This window comes from Limulus polyphemus, unplaced genomic scaffold (genome assembly GCF_000517525.1).
Source record: "Limulus polyphemus unplaced genomic scaffold, Limulus_polyphemus-2.1.2 Scaffold35, whole genome shotgun sequence".
Classification (NCBI taxonomy): domain Eukaryota; kingdom Metazoa; phylum Arthropoda; class Merostomata; order Xiphosura; family Limulidae; genus Limulus; species Limulus polyphemus.
This window is the reverse complement of record NW_013665645.1, coordinates 1227605-1246176: the sequence shown is the minus strand read 5'-3', so window position 1 is coordinate 1246176 and position 18572 is coordinate 1227605. Positions and strand designations below refer to the sequence as shown.

Below are 18572 nucleotides of genomic sequence, written 5' to 3'. Positions count from 1 at the left end.
ATACAAACAAACACAATTTACTGATATCTAACACAAACTAATTCTTTATAAACAATGTAATGATGAGTACATGTATAAAGCATTATTTCTCGATGTACTGCAGCAAGACTTAGTCTTCAAATTGTCCTTCATAACATTTCCATCAGTGTGGATATCCCAAGTGTATTCTAGGAGTTGCGGATGGGGTGGGGTCATTTTTGGTCATGGCAGATCTTTCTTAGATATGTATCCATGTATATCTATCTATATATGCACACATGTAAAACTGCATGTACTATGACCAAACCTCAAGGATAAACAATTTGTGATAAAATAACTATTCATTCAGATATTAAACAAACTGAACACTACCTACTCATTTGTTAATGGAAGCTTATATGTATGCCACAATTATACATATGCAAATCCCTTTTTAATAGCTATCTTTCACCTTATTATATGATTTACAGTAGACATATTGTCATTTAAATCCTTCAGTTTAAGCACTATACTGAATTGGTTTGGTTAGGAGTAAGTAGGTGTGAACAAACAGCCACATCCTTCTGAAGCCTATTTAGTTGCTCTAGAATAAATGAAAATATGAAGAATTTATCAAGACCAGAAGAGGATTTTACAGTACAGCGTTTGCTTGGTTAGTATGTTACTTACCTTTTCACATTGAACTAAGAAACACGACACTGGCCATTCATTGCATTTGAATATGTTATGGATGTGCTACGAATATTGGTTTCAATGTTAACTTGCAACAAGCTATGGCAGCTGTTGGAATTAATGTTTAGTTGTGGTCCAAAAAGGGATTCAGCCACCCTCTTTCAGTGACACCCCTGACAAAGTTGTTTGTAAATGTCTTCTTACTTTAGTTACCAGATAGTTGTGATGATCTCTGTATTGTTTCCACAATACAAGAAAGTTCTGAATGTTTTACATCTATTCACTCCTTCATACTAGTGAAATGTAAGTGAAATGTCTGGGATGCAGGTTTTACTGTAACTCTTTTTTTATCACTGTTGATAAACACGTTTTTTTTTATGATTGTTTCTTAACATCAAATGTACATTTTCTCAGCTAATGACAATTAAAACTATTTCTTTCATATTTCCATTTTATATATAGTCATTTCTATTCTGCTATAATTTTTTTTACAATTGACAGTGAATTTAATTCTGTAAAGTCTTTACTTTTTTATGGCTGGCATTGTTGAGTTAATAGAGGTATTTTGAATCCTTTACACCCTTTTGTCAACAATGAACTAAATTCAATTCTTTATGTTCTTAAGATTGAATTTTCTTTCAAGTGCTTACCTTCTTATTGTTATCATCCAACAAATTAATTGAACTATGTATTACATTAATAGAGTTAATTCAATTGTTTTGACTTCTCACCTTTTTTGTGATGAACAATGATGAAGTTAACTTCCTTCAAGTCTTCATGTTCTAATAAGATCAACACTAATAGAGTTGTTTTGCAGAGTTCTCTTTTTCTTATAGTTGACACCAATCAAGTTAATTCAGTTCTTTGAACTCCCCATCTTTTCATGTGTAACTCTTATGAAGTTAATTCTCTCATGAATTTATCCTCTTACGGTTAGCACCAATAGTTAGTTCAATTCTTTGAAGTCCCTACCTTGTTACAGTTGACAATGATCAATTTATTACAGAACTTATTTTTAAAGAGTTAACTCTGATGTAGTTAGTTCTTTCCTGTTCTTGTCTTATGCTAATTAACACTGAAAATGGAAACTTTAGTCCTTACCTTCTTATAGTTGATTATAGTAGTTAATTTAATTCTTTATAAAAGTCCTTATCTTCTTGTAATTGATTCCAACAAAGCTAGTTCAATTGAGTTCTTATCTTCTTATGGTTGAAACTGTTATCATTAATTTAATTTGTTAGAGTCCTTGCCTTCTTACTCTCAACACAGATGGAGTTAATATTTTTAGGCCCTGACCTACTTATGGCCAACATTGGAGTTAATAAAATTCTTTGGATTATTCTTACCTTCTTAGTTGTTGACACTGGAGTTGATCCCAATCCTTGGAGTAGCCTTACCTTCTTAGTGGTGGACAATGGAGTGGACATTGATTCTTGGTCATCTCGGGGAGTGGTAGGAGGAGGAATGTCATTAGATTCTTCATTATCGGTTTCAATACCAGCTCTATACATCAGTGGAGACATTTCCTATTGCAATGATCAGATAAATAAAAAAATGAGCATTATACTAAAATCTTACAATAACTTATTTTTTTTAACTATGGCTGCATAATGAATTGTTAAATGCACACATACACACACACAAACACAAAACAAATCCTGAACAAAAGTAACTTTCATGCAAAAATATAAAACAATTTCAAAATTCATGTACAGCAATAATATCCAGATTATGGCAATTTCTTTATCTATATCCATATATACACTCAGGTATCACAGTTTATAAAGTTAATAAAGTTAGTTTCAGATGGTTAGACTGTGGTTGTGAGACGATTAAATGGCATTCTGATACTGGTGAGATAAGAAAAAAAACGTGATGCAGGAATAAAGGCAAAGTAAGTACAAAAATGATTAAAACAGTACTCTTAAAACACATCTAAATCACATACTTGGTAGTAACATATATTAAAAGAAGGGTTAGGCCAGTTAATAAGGTTACTGATATAGCTCATACTTAAATTACATAATTACTAACATTCTAGAGGAGCTGGCATTGTACTCACAACTGTGCTCAATACTTTTGATGGTAGAGTTTTGCGAACGTTGTTTCCACTACGAACATCACTCTGCAATACACCAGTTTTGTAACAATGCCACTTTTTCATGCTGGACACAACCACATTCAAACCAATTTCAAATGTTTATACATAAAGGTACTGGTTAGATATCATTTTGAAACTTAAGTGACTGATAACTTGGAACAATATCCAGCCAATAAGAAAACTTTATGAAAGCAATGTTTCCTTTATGAGCACAAAGCAAACACATACACTTACAAAACTATAAATGCCACTGCATCAGGCACAAAATATAAACCAGAACAATAATCAGAAAATTCTTATTTTTTAAAATTACTGTATAATCCTTAGCAGAATATTATCCACCAAATTTGTATCAAAGTAAAACAAAATTTTAAATGACAACAGATTTTACGTTTATGCAAAATTCTATTTTTTTAATCCTTTTGAACCTGGCAGTTTTCATAATTGTTTGAACACAGGCTCGACATTATGCTGTTAAAATGTCCTTATTTTCTCTTCAGTGAAGTCATAAATAAAATATAAAAACTGAACAAATGTCACTATTTCAAAGTTTTATTTGATATTTTATAAAAATAGAAAAACTGCTAAACTCTATATCAGATTTTTCTGGAACAAGAAATTCAGAATTGCGATCATTTTGGTCAATATAGCAAAGTTTTTGAACAAAACAAAAACCTATCTTCCTTTACTTTGTTAAAATGTCACTGCTTTCTCCCTGCTGAAACTATAATCAAAATAAAAAAACTGAAAAAAATTGTGATGTCAAATTTTTCCTGAAAAAAAACAGAAGCAAATTGCTACATTCCTAACCTTATAATGGATTTTTGACCCAAAACAGGAAATTCTAAATTCTCAAGTAATTTCTGTTAATACAGTAAATGTTGTTGAATAAAACAAAGAAAGTTTTCCACTAGCTGTGTGTTCTTAGAGTATTTTCTTGTCTCTAGCTATCATAGCTAAAAAGTAATTAATATTTTAAACATAAACACACTGAAAATAATGAAAATCAATTTAGTATACATTTTGTACTTGATGACCCAAATTTCTGACATTGAGAAACCTAACTGACACTATCTTATTTGTCTAATTATTTCCTATTCAACAATCTATTTTCTGTATCAAAAAGATCTGTAAAATATGATCCATTTAGCAGAGGTGCCCGAACTTTATCATATGATCTAATAAACTAGCCTATTCTTTGGCAGATATTGTTTGAATGATTTCTCTTCAACCTCATAGGTTATAACATTGATGTAAAAGGTAGGGGAGGTGGTGTGATTTAGTCTTACAGTATGAACTATTGAAGCTAGAGGGCATAACTATGCTACCATCTGTGTTAGTTCAAAAAAAGCAATTTTTTATTTTAATTAATTCTGAAATGAATGAAATATGTTACTTGAAAGCTACTGTAAATGGAAAGTAATGATTTAGAAGGCAGTTTCAGAAAATTGTTTACTGTTACACATATAAATATTACCACATTCAACAGAAATAATATTTAAACTTTACAAATACTATTCAATTTAAATGGTTTATGCAGCAATGAATGTACTGGACTTTAAACAAATTGTGCTTTAAGATATTAAACTCAGATTTAATTTAAGAAAAAACAATACACATATACATTTTAAGTTTATAACAACATAAAATCAAAGCATGGAAATACTATTATACAGTCTGAATAACATAACAGCAGAACACCAGCATGAGGTGTTTGTACATAAACTTCCACATCCAAAATTTTCAAAATAATAAGTGAAAAATTTGTGCCCAAGACAAAATAAAATTAAGTACTGGTGCTCATTTTGATTTAGAAATTATATATCAGTAGAAATTAAATTACATTTATATTTAAAAAAAAATGTTTACACTCAAGATTGAATGGAAATGTACATGTTTATGTGCATACTAATTTAAATATAGTCTAGATCCTATTAAGAAAATTAATATTAACTCATCTGTACCTCTGTTAAATGCTACTTTGGAAAATGAGACAATTAAAGCTACATTTAACCATTGGTGTTTAAAAAGAACAAGCCTGCTGTAAAGCAATCCTAATATTGCTTATTTTAAGGTGTTTTGCAATTCAGTACTTTTTCCAACTTGCACATAAAAAAATCAGCAATATAAGCAATGTGTTCAGAAATATCTTCTCACTCTTATTTCTGCAACCAATGGCTACAGATATTACTATTTTCATCATTATCAAAAACTTGATTTTGAATAGTTGCAACTGCTAAATTCCTAACCCTAAATAGGATTTTTTGACCCAAAATATGAAACGTATATGTACAGTAGGTTGTACTGTAGCAAAAAACAATGCTTTTTTATATAACAAATATGGTGACAGTTATGACTGGATTAAGCTGCTAATCCATGTTTTCATGACATTATGCCAACTTCATAGATCTTATTGCCATGGATTATAAGGACTCCATCTTCTCTTGCTTTCAGCCAAATGGATTAATAGTTTTTGTTTCAGTTACAAGAACACCTTTCCTCAAGATTGAGCTATTAGCTCTAGCACAGCCACAAATAAAGTCAACTATAGACCAGAGCACAGTGCTAGCAGTGTAACCACATAGCAATACACACCTACTTGTACTGGTTTTTAATTTTTTATAAACAATATATTTAAAAAAAATTTAAAACTTGACTAAAGGTTTATCAATGATCATGTTTTGTAACCACAAAAGTGACAGTATATCAAATACAAAAAACAAAAAAAAACACACTATGAAATAGTTGAGTTTTACAGAAGCATGTAATTAACAATCACTTCTGTGGCTCTAGTCTGAAAAGAGTTAATCGGATTTTTAATTAAAAATGCAGATCTACATACTGCCTGTATACATAAAACTGCAGATTAACATCCCACAAAGCAGCTCTAACATTTTAAAAGCCATGACCATTATACACAAAAATAGATGCAACCAACAGCACAACAGTAGGCACAAGGAATCAAACTAACCAACCACTATCATTCACATAATTAGATATGAGCTATGTTTGTAGACTAATACTACATAACATGCCCAAACTATGTGGTGCAGTGTTTGTTCAGCACAAGTGCACCTATACTACATGCTTTATTAGACTCACATATGCATTTTCCAAGGCTAGTTCTTAATGCATTTTATGACTGTAGAATGATAATGGGTGTGTGTATGTATGTATCATGTAATGAATGGAAAAGATAGCAAGAAAACCACAAGATAACACTTGTGTTGTACTGTGGAAATGAAGTGTGAGATCTCTAGTTTAAAATGATTTCAACATTTCTACAAAATTAAAATTTGTTCAAGCACTGTTTTCTAAAATATTACCATCCTATAAAAGATGAAAATTTTCAACCAATACTGCTAACAATGCTACTGTTATTTACCTTTTTTTATTATTACTCAAGGTATCACCACTAATTCCTATGCCTCTAGTCTATTATCAGCACATTTATGAGGGAAAAAAACTTACCTTTTGAGGATTGATTGGCTTTCTGAAGAAATAAAATTCATCTTCTGTAACTTGTGGTGAGAGAACTGGTTTCTAAAAATAAAAACAATATCTTTCTTCTATCAACACCACTATATTTAAATGTCCCAAAATTATGTTTCAGTTAAGATAGAATGTGTGTGTGTGGTTCCTTATTTATATCTTAAAAAATTATGAATACAATTCATAAGTTTGGCCAAAAAGAAAGTACCACTATAAGGTCGATTCTTCTGTATAACACTAGCTTCCTATAGTTGTTATCTCAAAAAGTGTAATAAAGCTAAAGTTTCTACTCTGAACAAAAAACATGCAAAGAAAAAACACAGATACAATAGTTAGCAAGTTAGGGTGATGAAAATAAACTAACCTTTAAACCTTTAGAAAGCTTACGAATTTGACGTTCATTTTCCATGTACCTTGACTCACAAATAAACACATCTTTCTCAGAAATTTCTGTTGGCCGACCTAGTAAAAATAAGTTAATACAATTTGCTTTTATTTAGTATAATGATGCCATTGATACTTTAGAAAAAACTTATGCAGCTAAAAAGTTTATAAAATATATCAAAAGTTTCAAACATTTTACATAATCTTGACAAAAGAACTTTTTCATTCAAACATCTCTAATTAATAGATTATTGAAAACAAATCGTTAATTTTAAAAGATTCAAACACTAGTTCACTTTAACTCTCTTGCAACAGGATCAGTTGATTTGGCCAAAACCTTGACCCCAAATTGAACTTGAGTTTCCATGCTATAACTTTTAATACGTTTTGTGTATCTTCTTGAAATTTTGCAAGCTTTCAGTATGCATTACAAGTCTTTTATAGACACAAAATCACAATTTTTAATGAAGTATTTCTACTAAAAAATTTCTCCATGAATTTATGGAGTCAAAGTGTTGACTGCTCCAAGTGAAAAGTGATTTTCATGTTAAGATTAAAAATATTTTTTTTCCATCTGAAAATTGTCAAATTTCATTTGCGTAATCCGAGAACCTACTAAATAAATTTCAAATGCAGTTTTTCAGTAAAACCTGGTATTTTATGTTATTTTCTCTACCATAATTCTACACAAGGTTGGTTAATTTGACCAACCTCATAACCACCATAAAAAAAATAAAACAAATCTAAATTACCCATTTGACTTTCTAGAAAGGCTCCAAATTCTAACATGAAACTACATTTGTTTATTCTAAATAGCTTAAATCTTATAACAGTACATCTGTTTTTACTTAAATTATATATTTTTATTGCCCCTTGAACCATGTCTAACAAATAATCCTGCACATAAGTTGTAAATCACTTGGCAAACATGTAGCTCACGTTACCCTATCGAATTATGTAAGACACAGGCTACTCGTAAAAACTTTTTAATAATGTTATTTTTTCTTTATTTTGTCTAACCTAATCTTATCTAGTGAAATAAATTTCTAATTTTTAAACTTTATTTGCTTTTATAATAACAAATAAAGAATACATATGCAAAACAAGAAATATAATATTTACGTGGATCTTTTTTCTTCTGCTGTCGACTGTCAAAGAAACTTAATCCTACTTTTTTCTACTCATGGTACTAGTACACAAAATAATGTTTTATTTAATTAAATAATGCACCTATGAACACAGAAAAATAATATGTAAAAAGCAGACAATATCTGATAAGTATCAGAATTTGTTTGGTTTTCTAACTATGCAATAAGAGCTGTTAAAAATTCAGCTAATCTCATTGACATGTTTCCTGTGGGAATAAATTTTGAACTGGAAGCAAAATAGACAATTCTCTGCACAGAAAACAATGTAATATAATACATCAATTGACAGATTAAAACACCTGCTTTCTACTTGTTACACATCAGAGAGAACTATTGGCAAATTCTGATAGAATGTGATAGGTGGGCATTAATAACTATTAACTGATTTTTTTATGTTATAGTTCAAATGATATAATTATTTCTATAGGTTAATATAGTTTAAACTCTTTGTAAAGATTACAGATCAGCTTTAACTTTAAAAGGCAGATCTGAAAATGTAGTGTGAAGAAATTACTAAATTTTGCCTTTCAGAACAACTTAATCCACAAATCACCAACTTGTTTTTATATTATTCACCATTGGTGGGGTTTGCATATTGCATCATATTGAGCAATTTTATGGTTTTGTCTGTTGAAATACTCAGTGAAAAAACTGACCAAAATAATTAGGTAAAGTACTTTTTTTGTGTGGGATTAATTGGAATATTAGTATTATTATTATTTGCTTTTTTGTTTATCTAACTTCTAAACTTAACATCCAGATATTAAGCCAAGGTACTAGTATTGTAACAGTAGCTTCCAGCAGACAACGGATATTTGTCTCCAAGGGGATAGCAAAATGTACAGGGTTAATATGGCCACATTTTGTGAACTTACTGTTTACTTTTGTTATTGGTATTTTATTTGCATACTATATTGAATATAGTTCATTAGGAGTTACTATTATATGTTGCATTACACAGGTCCTCAATAAGGTTACATAAGAATGCAGTGTAAGTCATTGGAATGTGCCACTGACTTATACAGCAACATAATCAATTAAGCACACATACACACACACTAACAACTGAACACTGGTCTTAACACATAACTCATGACTAGTTGGAAAGTGCCACTGAATGTTGTTGCAGCTGAATGTATCAGTTTGAAAACAAAAAATAACTAAAACATTTAAAAGCAATTAGCACCTACATCTGAAAATGTGTATTAAAAAATTAAAATTTTATTAATGGCAATGTACAATTGATTTAGATATGTGCATAACTGTTATTATATATATATATATTGCAGGCTTGAAGACAGGCAATGTATCATTATATGAGATTATATCATTTCACAACATGTTGCATGTTGTTTACATTTTAATTTATGTATTGATATTTATCTTCTTGTGCATTTTCTCAAGAAGAATATGGGTAGCTATGAGTCAGAGGGCATGTCATCACGTTTGTAAACTTATATTCAAAATTTTATTGAACTACTATTTTATGAATGTATGTCAATAAACTTGGTATCAAATTGTAGATTTTACTTCAAATTTTAGTAGTATATATTAGTTAATTTCTCAATTTTAAAGTAAATATGAAAACAAATTGCTAAATGTCGATTTTTGTGGGTCACACTGGTACGTCATCTTCTGGGTTTGGTCAGACTACATTTTATGATGCTCACAATACATGGTCTATAGTTTCATATGAATTATAAACTCAAATTTCCAATACTGGTAAGCCAGAATATAAAATAAAAACCTCATATCTTTTCTATTTGCTGAGATATCATAATATCTATCGAATCCATCATATTGGCTCCATCCACCACTTCATCATTTTAGAAAACTTGTATATCTATGTCTACTTTTGTATACCTATAAGTTTATAACCAATCAAAAGCTTTACATTTCATCTAAGTAATTCTGTTAGTCTTTCAAAGTAATTTATAAGAGAAAAGCTCTTATATTCTTGGAGAGTTTGAAGTATTATGATCAATGCTATTTTCCAAATAGAAATTAAATTTTTTTAGAACCAAATACAGCATAGTTAGGAAACCTGGTAAATTGTAATAGATTTTTGTGGTATCGGTATAGTCATTTATAACTTTTTGGTATTCAAAAATGCATATATAAAGTCTACAAAAATTACTTTTTTCTACATTGACATGTGAATTTGGACAAGGCTTACGATGAGGGGTAGCAAGTACAACTCACGAGTGTAAAAAAAGAACTTCAAAACATCGTAAAAAGTGGAGATTGTTGTTTTCTGAATATTTTGTATTTACTGTTCTATGTTTAAAAAAAGATAAATGAAATTTAAATATCTATTTGTAAATAGCATTAATATATATATATATATATATATATATATACACACACACACACACACACACACATATGTAATCTATGGTAACTGAAACCTCACTGTACCTTACAAAATATTGGAAACTATGTATTTATTGATAACTGTGTAAGCACGTGGTAAATAAAAAACAGTATGTTTTTAAGCACTTTCACACCTATATTACCACTAAATCTGGACTACCCAAGTTTATTGGATCGGAATATTTTCTCTCAATTCTATATAGTACTTCAGCCAATTCTTGTTGCAACTACTGTACTGCATAAACAAGCTAATAAATGCTACCCCACTGTGTTTTCAGAGCCGGTATTCAAATATACACCTTAGGAAACGTCCGCTTATTGACCAACATTCATATACGTACCAAGTTCATTGGATCAGCTCAGATTTTATACAAAGCCATAACATAAACATTTTATAATACTTTAGACAATTCTTGTTGTAACCATTATACTGTCAACAAATTGATAAATCATAGCCCACCGTGTTTTCAGAGCCGGAAAAGTTTTGAGAATTGTGCCACAAAAGCTTATTTGATACAGATAATGTCAAAATACGGTAACACCTACAGAGGAATGGTGATTCACTGCTTTATATTCAGCGGGTTTCTACTTCAAACACTAACAGTAGAATAAACAGAAGGAATAGGTGTAAAAAATCAGAAGAAACTCTCGGGAGATTTATTTTGGAACTTCATTGTCCATAATGAAAAGGTCAGACTCATTTTGTTTCTTCTAGTTTATAAGCCATCTGCTAGCAATGAAACAACTACAGAAAATAAGTGTGAAAAGGTGACAAATGTAAACTCTAACCATAAGTACTTTGCAACTTTTCATTATACTTTGATTACTTATCTACAACCTGGAGAATCAAGTATTATGATACAGTAAAATAAATAACAGATAAATTATAAAGCTTTACTGAAAATAAAAATAAATATGTTGGATATTTAATAACAAGTATTTTTTGTGCCTATAGCTTGTGTGTTACACTAGTCATTAAGGTTAACGTGGAATGGATTCCTGTTACAATTGTCAGTTATTCTAAAACAAAAATAAAGGTAATTTAGATTTATTTCCTAATTTTTATGATGGTTATGAGGTCAGTCAAATCGACCAACACCATATAGAGTTACCATTGCTAAAATAACAGATTAAATATAAAGTTTTATTACTCAAAAAAAAAAGGACATGGAGATTATATGCAAATGAAACTTGACAATTTTTATATAAAAAAAAGTATTTTTAACCTTAAAATCAAAATTACTTTGCACATTGGATAATCAACATTCTGAAAGAAAAATTAACAAGCAAATTTTTAGTAAGAAAAAAATCTTAATTTTAATTTAAAAACCTGATATTTTGTGTATGAAAGCCTCATAATGTTTACTAATAATCTGTAATAAAATTTTGTAAAGATACGCTGGATCCCACCCAGCGCGTATTCATAGGGTTAAGGGAAGATGTTCATCCACATTGCATGTTTTTTACATTTAAATTTATGTATTAATATTTATTTTCTTATGCATTTTCACTAGAAGAAACACCTTGCAATATCTCCATAATTATTTCAGTTGAGCATTATTTACATTTGTTAACCTTTTCACAAGTTTTGTCATGTAATATCAAAAAATTCTTACAGACAATGTAATCCTTTACATCTAAAACAGCACAGCGGGCTACAACACTCAGTAAAGGGTTGGTGTCTTCAATAGAGCTTAGGAAGACTTCCTGGCGGTAGAATAACCTGTTGAGAGGATGTTGAACTTCTTGTGGAGTAACAAACCAAGGCCCATGGAAATAGGCATGTCCACTGTTAAATCACCAAGCAACAGGTAAGCATACTGATTTTTACTCACTGCTGTAAACAATTCATTCTAGTATTCTAACTATGTTTTATGGATGTCAGGTAACATTTCGCTAACTCATAACACCTAAGTTAAGAAGCTTGAATTATGTATTTAGTTCTTAATAGAATTCTACAACTTAAGCATAATCTAAACTAGCATTTTCTATGGTAAAAAAGAACTTAAATATCTAGATAATTTATATTTAAAATTTTGAAATTTAAATACTCGTGAAAGATATGGAAAGAAGTGACTATTGCAATTCACAACTGTAACATTTATATTTAATGTGAAACAAACAGAAATTACTGTTCATTATACATGTAAAACCATTCATGATATTAATCTTGTAAATAAGTTTTATTTCATTGGGCCAAAAAGAAAAAAATGCTTCACCTTTCCTTGTCCACCCACATCTGATCAATCTTTCCTATCAATGTTCGACCCTGTTCTGTACGTACATAGCAACAATCACCTGTATCAAGTCCAAAGTGGATAACTTTAAACAAAATGTTCATTGATGCCCAAAAAAAATTATAAAATTCCTTAAAGATTTTAAAAATGTATTGAATTTTATGAATAAATGCTAATTCCTATAAACCCAAAACAATGTAAAATAACCTAGGATACAGAGTGAATATTATATTTTTATATATCTATTTTCCAATCTTTCTCTTTATTAGTTTATCATCTACAAAAATAGCTTATTGGTAGTTTCAATGAAAAATTACTTATGACAACAGAAGAGCAAAACATAATAATAGAAAGGTTCTACTGAAATTAAAATACAATATTAAAAATACTAATATTTACAATGTGCTATGTAAAGAGAATAAACCTAGAAATTACCTAGTTTATATGCTCCAGATGGGATACTGAACTGTTCATAATATATCTTAGAATCTCCTTCATTTTGGGTCTCACAAAGAATATTCTGATGAAGGTAAAAGTAAAAAGAATTCTATATCATTTCAGAAGAATGACATCTTACACCTTTGTTATATGTAATAGCCACAATAAGACATATTTAGATATTTTCTGTTGCTACTTAATGACAAGCTTTTTCAAAACCAATAATTTAAATGATAAATAAAACCTTGACAATTCTTGTGGTGATATATATTCACTTTGAAATAGTTATAGATAAAAAGTATGCCAGGTTTATCCTAATAAATATCTACTCAAATTAAGCAGTATAATCACATTATTATAGTTCAGATTTAGTATATTTTGCTAAAATAAATAAAACTGATTAATATTAGTCCATTAAAGACAGCTTGGCTTAACTAGTATTTGGTAGAATATTATCTTTATTTTACTGAAAGCTTTAACTTTAACAACTTGAACAACATAGCATTGACTATATGTAATCTATAATAATAAAAGTGTGTGACTGCCATAGTTCCAAGAGGAAAGAACCTAGAAACCTGAAATGTTTCACACATACTAAATGGACCCTAAGGGTGTGCACCTGGGTATTATTACATATCCACTTGCATGCACGCATCTTTTTATATGAAAATTATATAGAAAAGAAATGTGCTCACCATAGCTCCAAGAGAAAAGAACCTAGAAACCTGAAATTTTGCACCCGTACTAAGTGGACCCTGAGGGTTTGCACCTGGGTATTATTAATACTTATCCATGTGTGTACGCACATGTGCACTTTTTTATGTGAAAAATCACAGAGAAAAGTGCATGTACATGTGCACGCTCATAATGTACATCTTTTTAATGAGGCAAGTTAGCAAAAAAAAAAAAACATAGAAAAGAACTGGCTCTTTATATTACAAATAGAAATCTCAGACAAATAGACATGTATGTGTGTGCATGCACCTCTCTGTATGTGTGACTACCATAACTCCAAAACTCCAAGAAAAAAACCCTAAAAACCTGAAATTTTGCAACCAAACTAGGTGGACCCTGATGGTTTACACCTGGATATTATTACATAACTATATGCGTGCATGAATGCGCATCTTTTATGCCAAAAACACACAGAAAAGAAATGTGACCACCATAGCTCCAAGAAGGAAGAACCTAGAAACCTGAAATTTTGCACCTATACTAAGTAGACCCTGAGGGTGTGCACCTGGGTATTATTACTTATCTGTGTGCATGCACATATCTTTTTATGCAAAAAAAAAACAGTAAAGAAATGTGCGTGCACACATGTGCATCTTTTTAATAAAGTTATCCATGTGTGTGCACGCATGCAGATCTTTTTAATGAGGAAAGCTAGCAAAAAAAAACACATAAAAAGAAGTGATTCCATATATTACAAATAGAAATCACAGAAAGACAGACACACAGGTGCGTGCATCTTTTTAATCAGGCAAACCAGCAAAAAAACCACATAGAAAAGAAGTGCTTCCTTACATAACAGCTTCTAATATACAGAAAAGCTAGTATGTTTTGGTAACAATGCATTTCAACAATGGCTTTTATGTCATGTTGCTTCGATTATACTTTTATGCTAAAATGGGTTCAGAATACACACACTGACATATTCATCTAGAATATATCAACCTAATAACCAGAGCAAAGCTAGGTACATTCACTAGTAATTTACAAAACACAAACATACTGGTTTCTGTCTTTCAATAACCTTCAAGTCTGTGTCATCATAATCCATGCTTTCCTCCTTGAATCTTTCTACACCATCCTTAAACACAGATGGAACACGGACAATTGGTAGTGGTTCTTCTCGAGAAACAATTTGAATGTATTCATTTGGAGTGAAGCTCCAGATCTGAAGTGGCATGAAAATATTTTATAATTAAAAATAGCTGAGCTATGAAACTTAAAAGATAAAATTGTATCCTTCAGTAATTACTGAACTGAAGAAATGGAAAGAGAAAACAGGCTATAATTATTGAGTTAAAGAGATCTGGAGGGATAGTAAACAACAAGTTATACTTAGCATTAACAACCAGGATGATAGCCAAACATCACATATTATCTTTATATTATGTAAAAATAATTTATTAGTGTTCTTCAAAGACCACGAGCTGAATGTTTATATATATATATATATATATATATATATATATATATAAAATTCAATATATGTATATATATATTATACTATGAAGTACATTATTTGTCCATAGGCAATTAAAATCAGCACTATAAAACAATAATGAAAATAATACAAAACAAAAACATTATAATGAGACTAAAATTCCAAATAATTCTTCCATTACCAATCCTTGTGGGTCATCCTTAAATCATAATGGATAATGTTTGTGGTCATAGCACCCAAATGCATTGGGTATATTCCATCTATTAGACAAGATCTCTACACCAATGAAAAACTCACCAGCAACGAAGGAGAATCAGTTAAGGGTTGGGAGTTGCGTACTTCAGCTCACAACATCTCAAATCCATCTGCCTTTCGTTGTCTGCAGCCAGTTGTGGGAGGGCAGTTACCCTTAATATCTAGCTATAACATCATCGTAGAATTAAATGACCCTAAAGTTTTACAATTTTAGTCTCATTAAATTTTTTAATCTTCAATTTTAATCTTTCAACAGACCTATTACTTACAAATTATTTTGCAGCAGTTATTCAAAACAATCTTACCTTTATTTTTTTGAAAGCTTTAACTTTAGCAGAATAACGAGATTCACAAACATATACATCTTTGTCATCAAACCCCTAAAGAAAGTAAGAATTTAAGAAGTTACCAACACAAATAATATCTATTACTACCAAAATACATTGTTGTTAAATATTAACAACTCACTGATACCCGAGGTTGGAAAACAAATTAATGATGTTCGTTAAATTATTCTGAGGAATCAAAACAGAAGTTAACATTTTACAAACACAGTGATTTTAAGAATGACAAATTAATAGATAATGCATATCACAGTGCTCTATATTTGAAATATAGATGGTCATGTAAACAGCCCCTGTTAAACAATGCACAAGGGCTGTTAACATATTCTTTTCAGTTGTAGTTTCTAAGAAGTTTGAATATTGCAAAAGGCAGGTAAGCAGTAAGTAGAAGTGACAAGTATATAGCCAATCCAATGAAACAGAAAGTCATTCAACAAGGTAACACAACTAGGTTAAATTTATTGAAATACATTTTAAAAGTGTCATTTAACACATCTACTATATTAAATTGATACTATATTAACATTTTCTTACACTGAAAATGTGTTTCCAACATGTACTTACCTTTCTCATACAAAACTACCTCAATCTTCTTTCTGCTCTCTAAGCATTGGAATGATAGAGGATTCTGATAACATTAATGGCATATATATATCTGATTGAGATTTCTGCAAGCAAGGAGGAGAAGGAAATAGATCTTAATGGAGAGATGGTATACGGAAAAAGTCGAAAAAGGTTCAAGGGCACACTGGAAAGGGTATAAAGGACCACACTAAGATGGCAATCACGTAAATCAATGGAACGTGGAAGATGCACGACCTGAAAGGAGTGGAAATGACTAGGGGAAGACAAAACCTTATGAAACTGAAGAAATTGAAGGTGTTTGACAAGGATGCTTGATAGCTAGACACAGTCAAAGTAGACAAGCCTTTGTCAACCAAGTGAAGAATTGGGAAAGATGAGGAACAGAAGAGTGGGAAGAAAGGAAACCACATTGAAGAGACCAAAGGTGGAAGGTAGACCATCACCTTTGGTGAATGGATATGGAAGAAGGTTTGATGGATCTAGAAGGAAAGATGCAACACATGGAGTCAGACCCTGGCTGAGGCAATGGACTGAACAAAAGCCATGCATGAAGATGGAGGGTGGATACGTCTGGATGAATGATGTCCGACTAAGGTTGATGGAGTAAAGACCGAGAAAGAGGCAAAGGGAGGAGAGGTTGTACAAGTAAAGGTCGAAGTAGCAGTGGGAAACATGGCTGCACCAGCCAAAATGGAGCTACCAGTTGGACTACACAGGGAGTGGTTTGTATTAAGGATAGAACTCTGGGGAGGAGTAGAATAGGAGGTGAAGCATAGATGTAATGACCCCTCCAATCTTAACTCCATAGCTAGTGGGTGTGAAACAGGATACCAAAAGAAAGGAAGTTTGGTGATCCAGTGGGTGGCAAAAGCATTGATATAAGGTGTTCCCAGCTGAGAACATACCCACTGAAAGACCTGTGGATTGTGGGACCACTTTGTAGGGAAAATCTTGTTGGGTTGAGATAACCAATCTGCAACTAGATTCAGGGTGCCAAGACCATGGCAAGCTAAGGCCACCATGTGGTGACTGTGGGACAAGAAAAGTAGGTCCAGGATCTGAAAGCACATAGGCCTGGATTTGGTGATACAAATGACCACTGTGGAGTTGTCGGAATGTACCATAACCACCATTCACCACAGGAGAGGAATGCAGTGGAACAAAGTTCAATGAACTGCAATAGGTTCGAGAATGTTGATATGGAGAAAAGATTTCTCGACCGACCAGAGAGTGGAAATCTCCCATGCTTTGAGGTAAGCACCTCAACCTCTCTAAAGATGCATCTGTGAACAGATGTAAATCCAGATAAGGTGGAGGATGTGGAGCTCCCATTGTTGTCTGGTCTTTGTTTAGTAACCAGGTCTGCCCAAGGAATCTGAGTAGATGTTCCACTGATTGAGGAGTGTCCACTGAAGGGGATGCATATGAGTTTGACACATGGGAATGAAAGCTTACAAGGAAGTTCACATCCCAAAAGAGATAGAACCTTTGGAGCTACGAGAGAATGTGAAGTGAGGTCCTTGTGGACTGCTTGCTCCATATTCTGAAGATGAATAGGAGAAGGCTGGACCTGACTGAGGTTGGAATTGAAGAAAACCTCCAAATGAACAAGGTACCGAGTGGGGGTAAGAACGGACTTTTCCACCTTTACCAGGAATTCCACTAGTGCTGTTTCTTGTTGGAGTAGACAAGTGTGGTCTCTGGACTGTGAATGGGAAAAAGCGAGCAGGAGTCAGTCTTTCATTTTAATGATGAATGCAAAGTCCTACTGAGTGAAGATGTCGGGCAAAAGTCCTTACTACTTGACAAAAACACATAAGGAGCCAAGGTTAGTCCAAACAGTAAGGACCTAAACTGGAACACTTGACTTCTAAGCAATAAACAGCTATCAACGATGTGGGGACTGTGGGGATGAACCCTGAACTGTAGAGTGTGAGTAGAAAAATTGGTTTCTAGTGTCAAGAACGTTGGAAATGGAGCTGAAGCAAAGCTCAGCCCTACAAATGGGAAATAAATCAACACATCAGCAATGCAAAAAAATTAAGGCTTCCACCAATGAAAATTAGGATTATAAGGCACATATTCAACAATGACGAAAAAATTACTCAGATAGAACAATGAATTAGATGTTACTAGTAGGAATGATATGTAAAATACAAACTATTTAAACATACCTAGTTAATAAAGTACATATTAATATTGCAATACAAAAAAATTAAGTCTTACACCGATGAAAATTAGGATTATAAGACACATATTCAACAATGACAAAAAAAGTTGCTCAGAACAATGAATTAGATGTTACTAGTAGGAATGATATGTAAAATACAAACTATTTAAACATACCTAGTTAACAAAGTACTTATTAATATTGAACTGACAAGCCATTGA

At 31.4% G+C, this 18572-nt stretch overlaps 1 protein-coding gene across 1 annotated transcript in view; it reads right to left on the bottom strand.

The window, feature by feature from the left end:
- Positions 1–18572, bottom strand: part of LOC106460760 (protein polybromo-1-like) — a 171348-nt gene that overhangs the window by 24584 nt on the left and 128192 nt on the right. Inside the window, 9 exon segments of the mRNA XM_022387753.1 lie at positions 1998–2177; positions 2714–2776; positions 6224–6295; positions 6609–6706; positions 11766–11938; positions 12369–12447; positions 12822–12906; positions 14560–14724; positions 15558–15632. Coding sequence (XP_022243461.1) covers positions 1998–2177; positions 2714–2776; positions 6224–6295; positions 6609–6706; positions 11766–11938; positions 12369–12447; positions 12822–12906; positions 14560–14724; positions 15558–15632 — 990 coding nt within the window.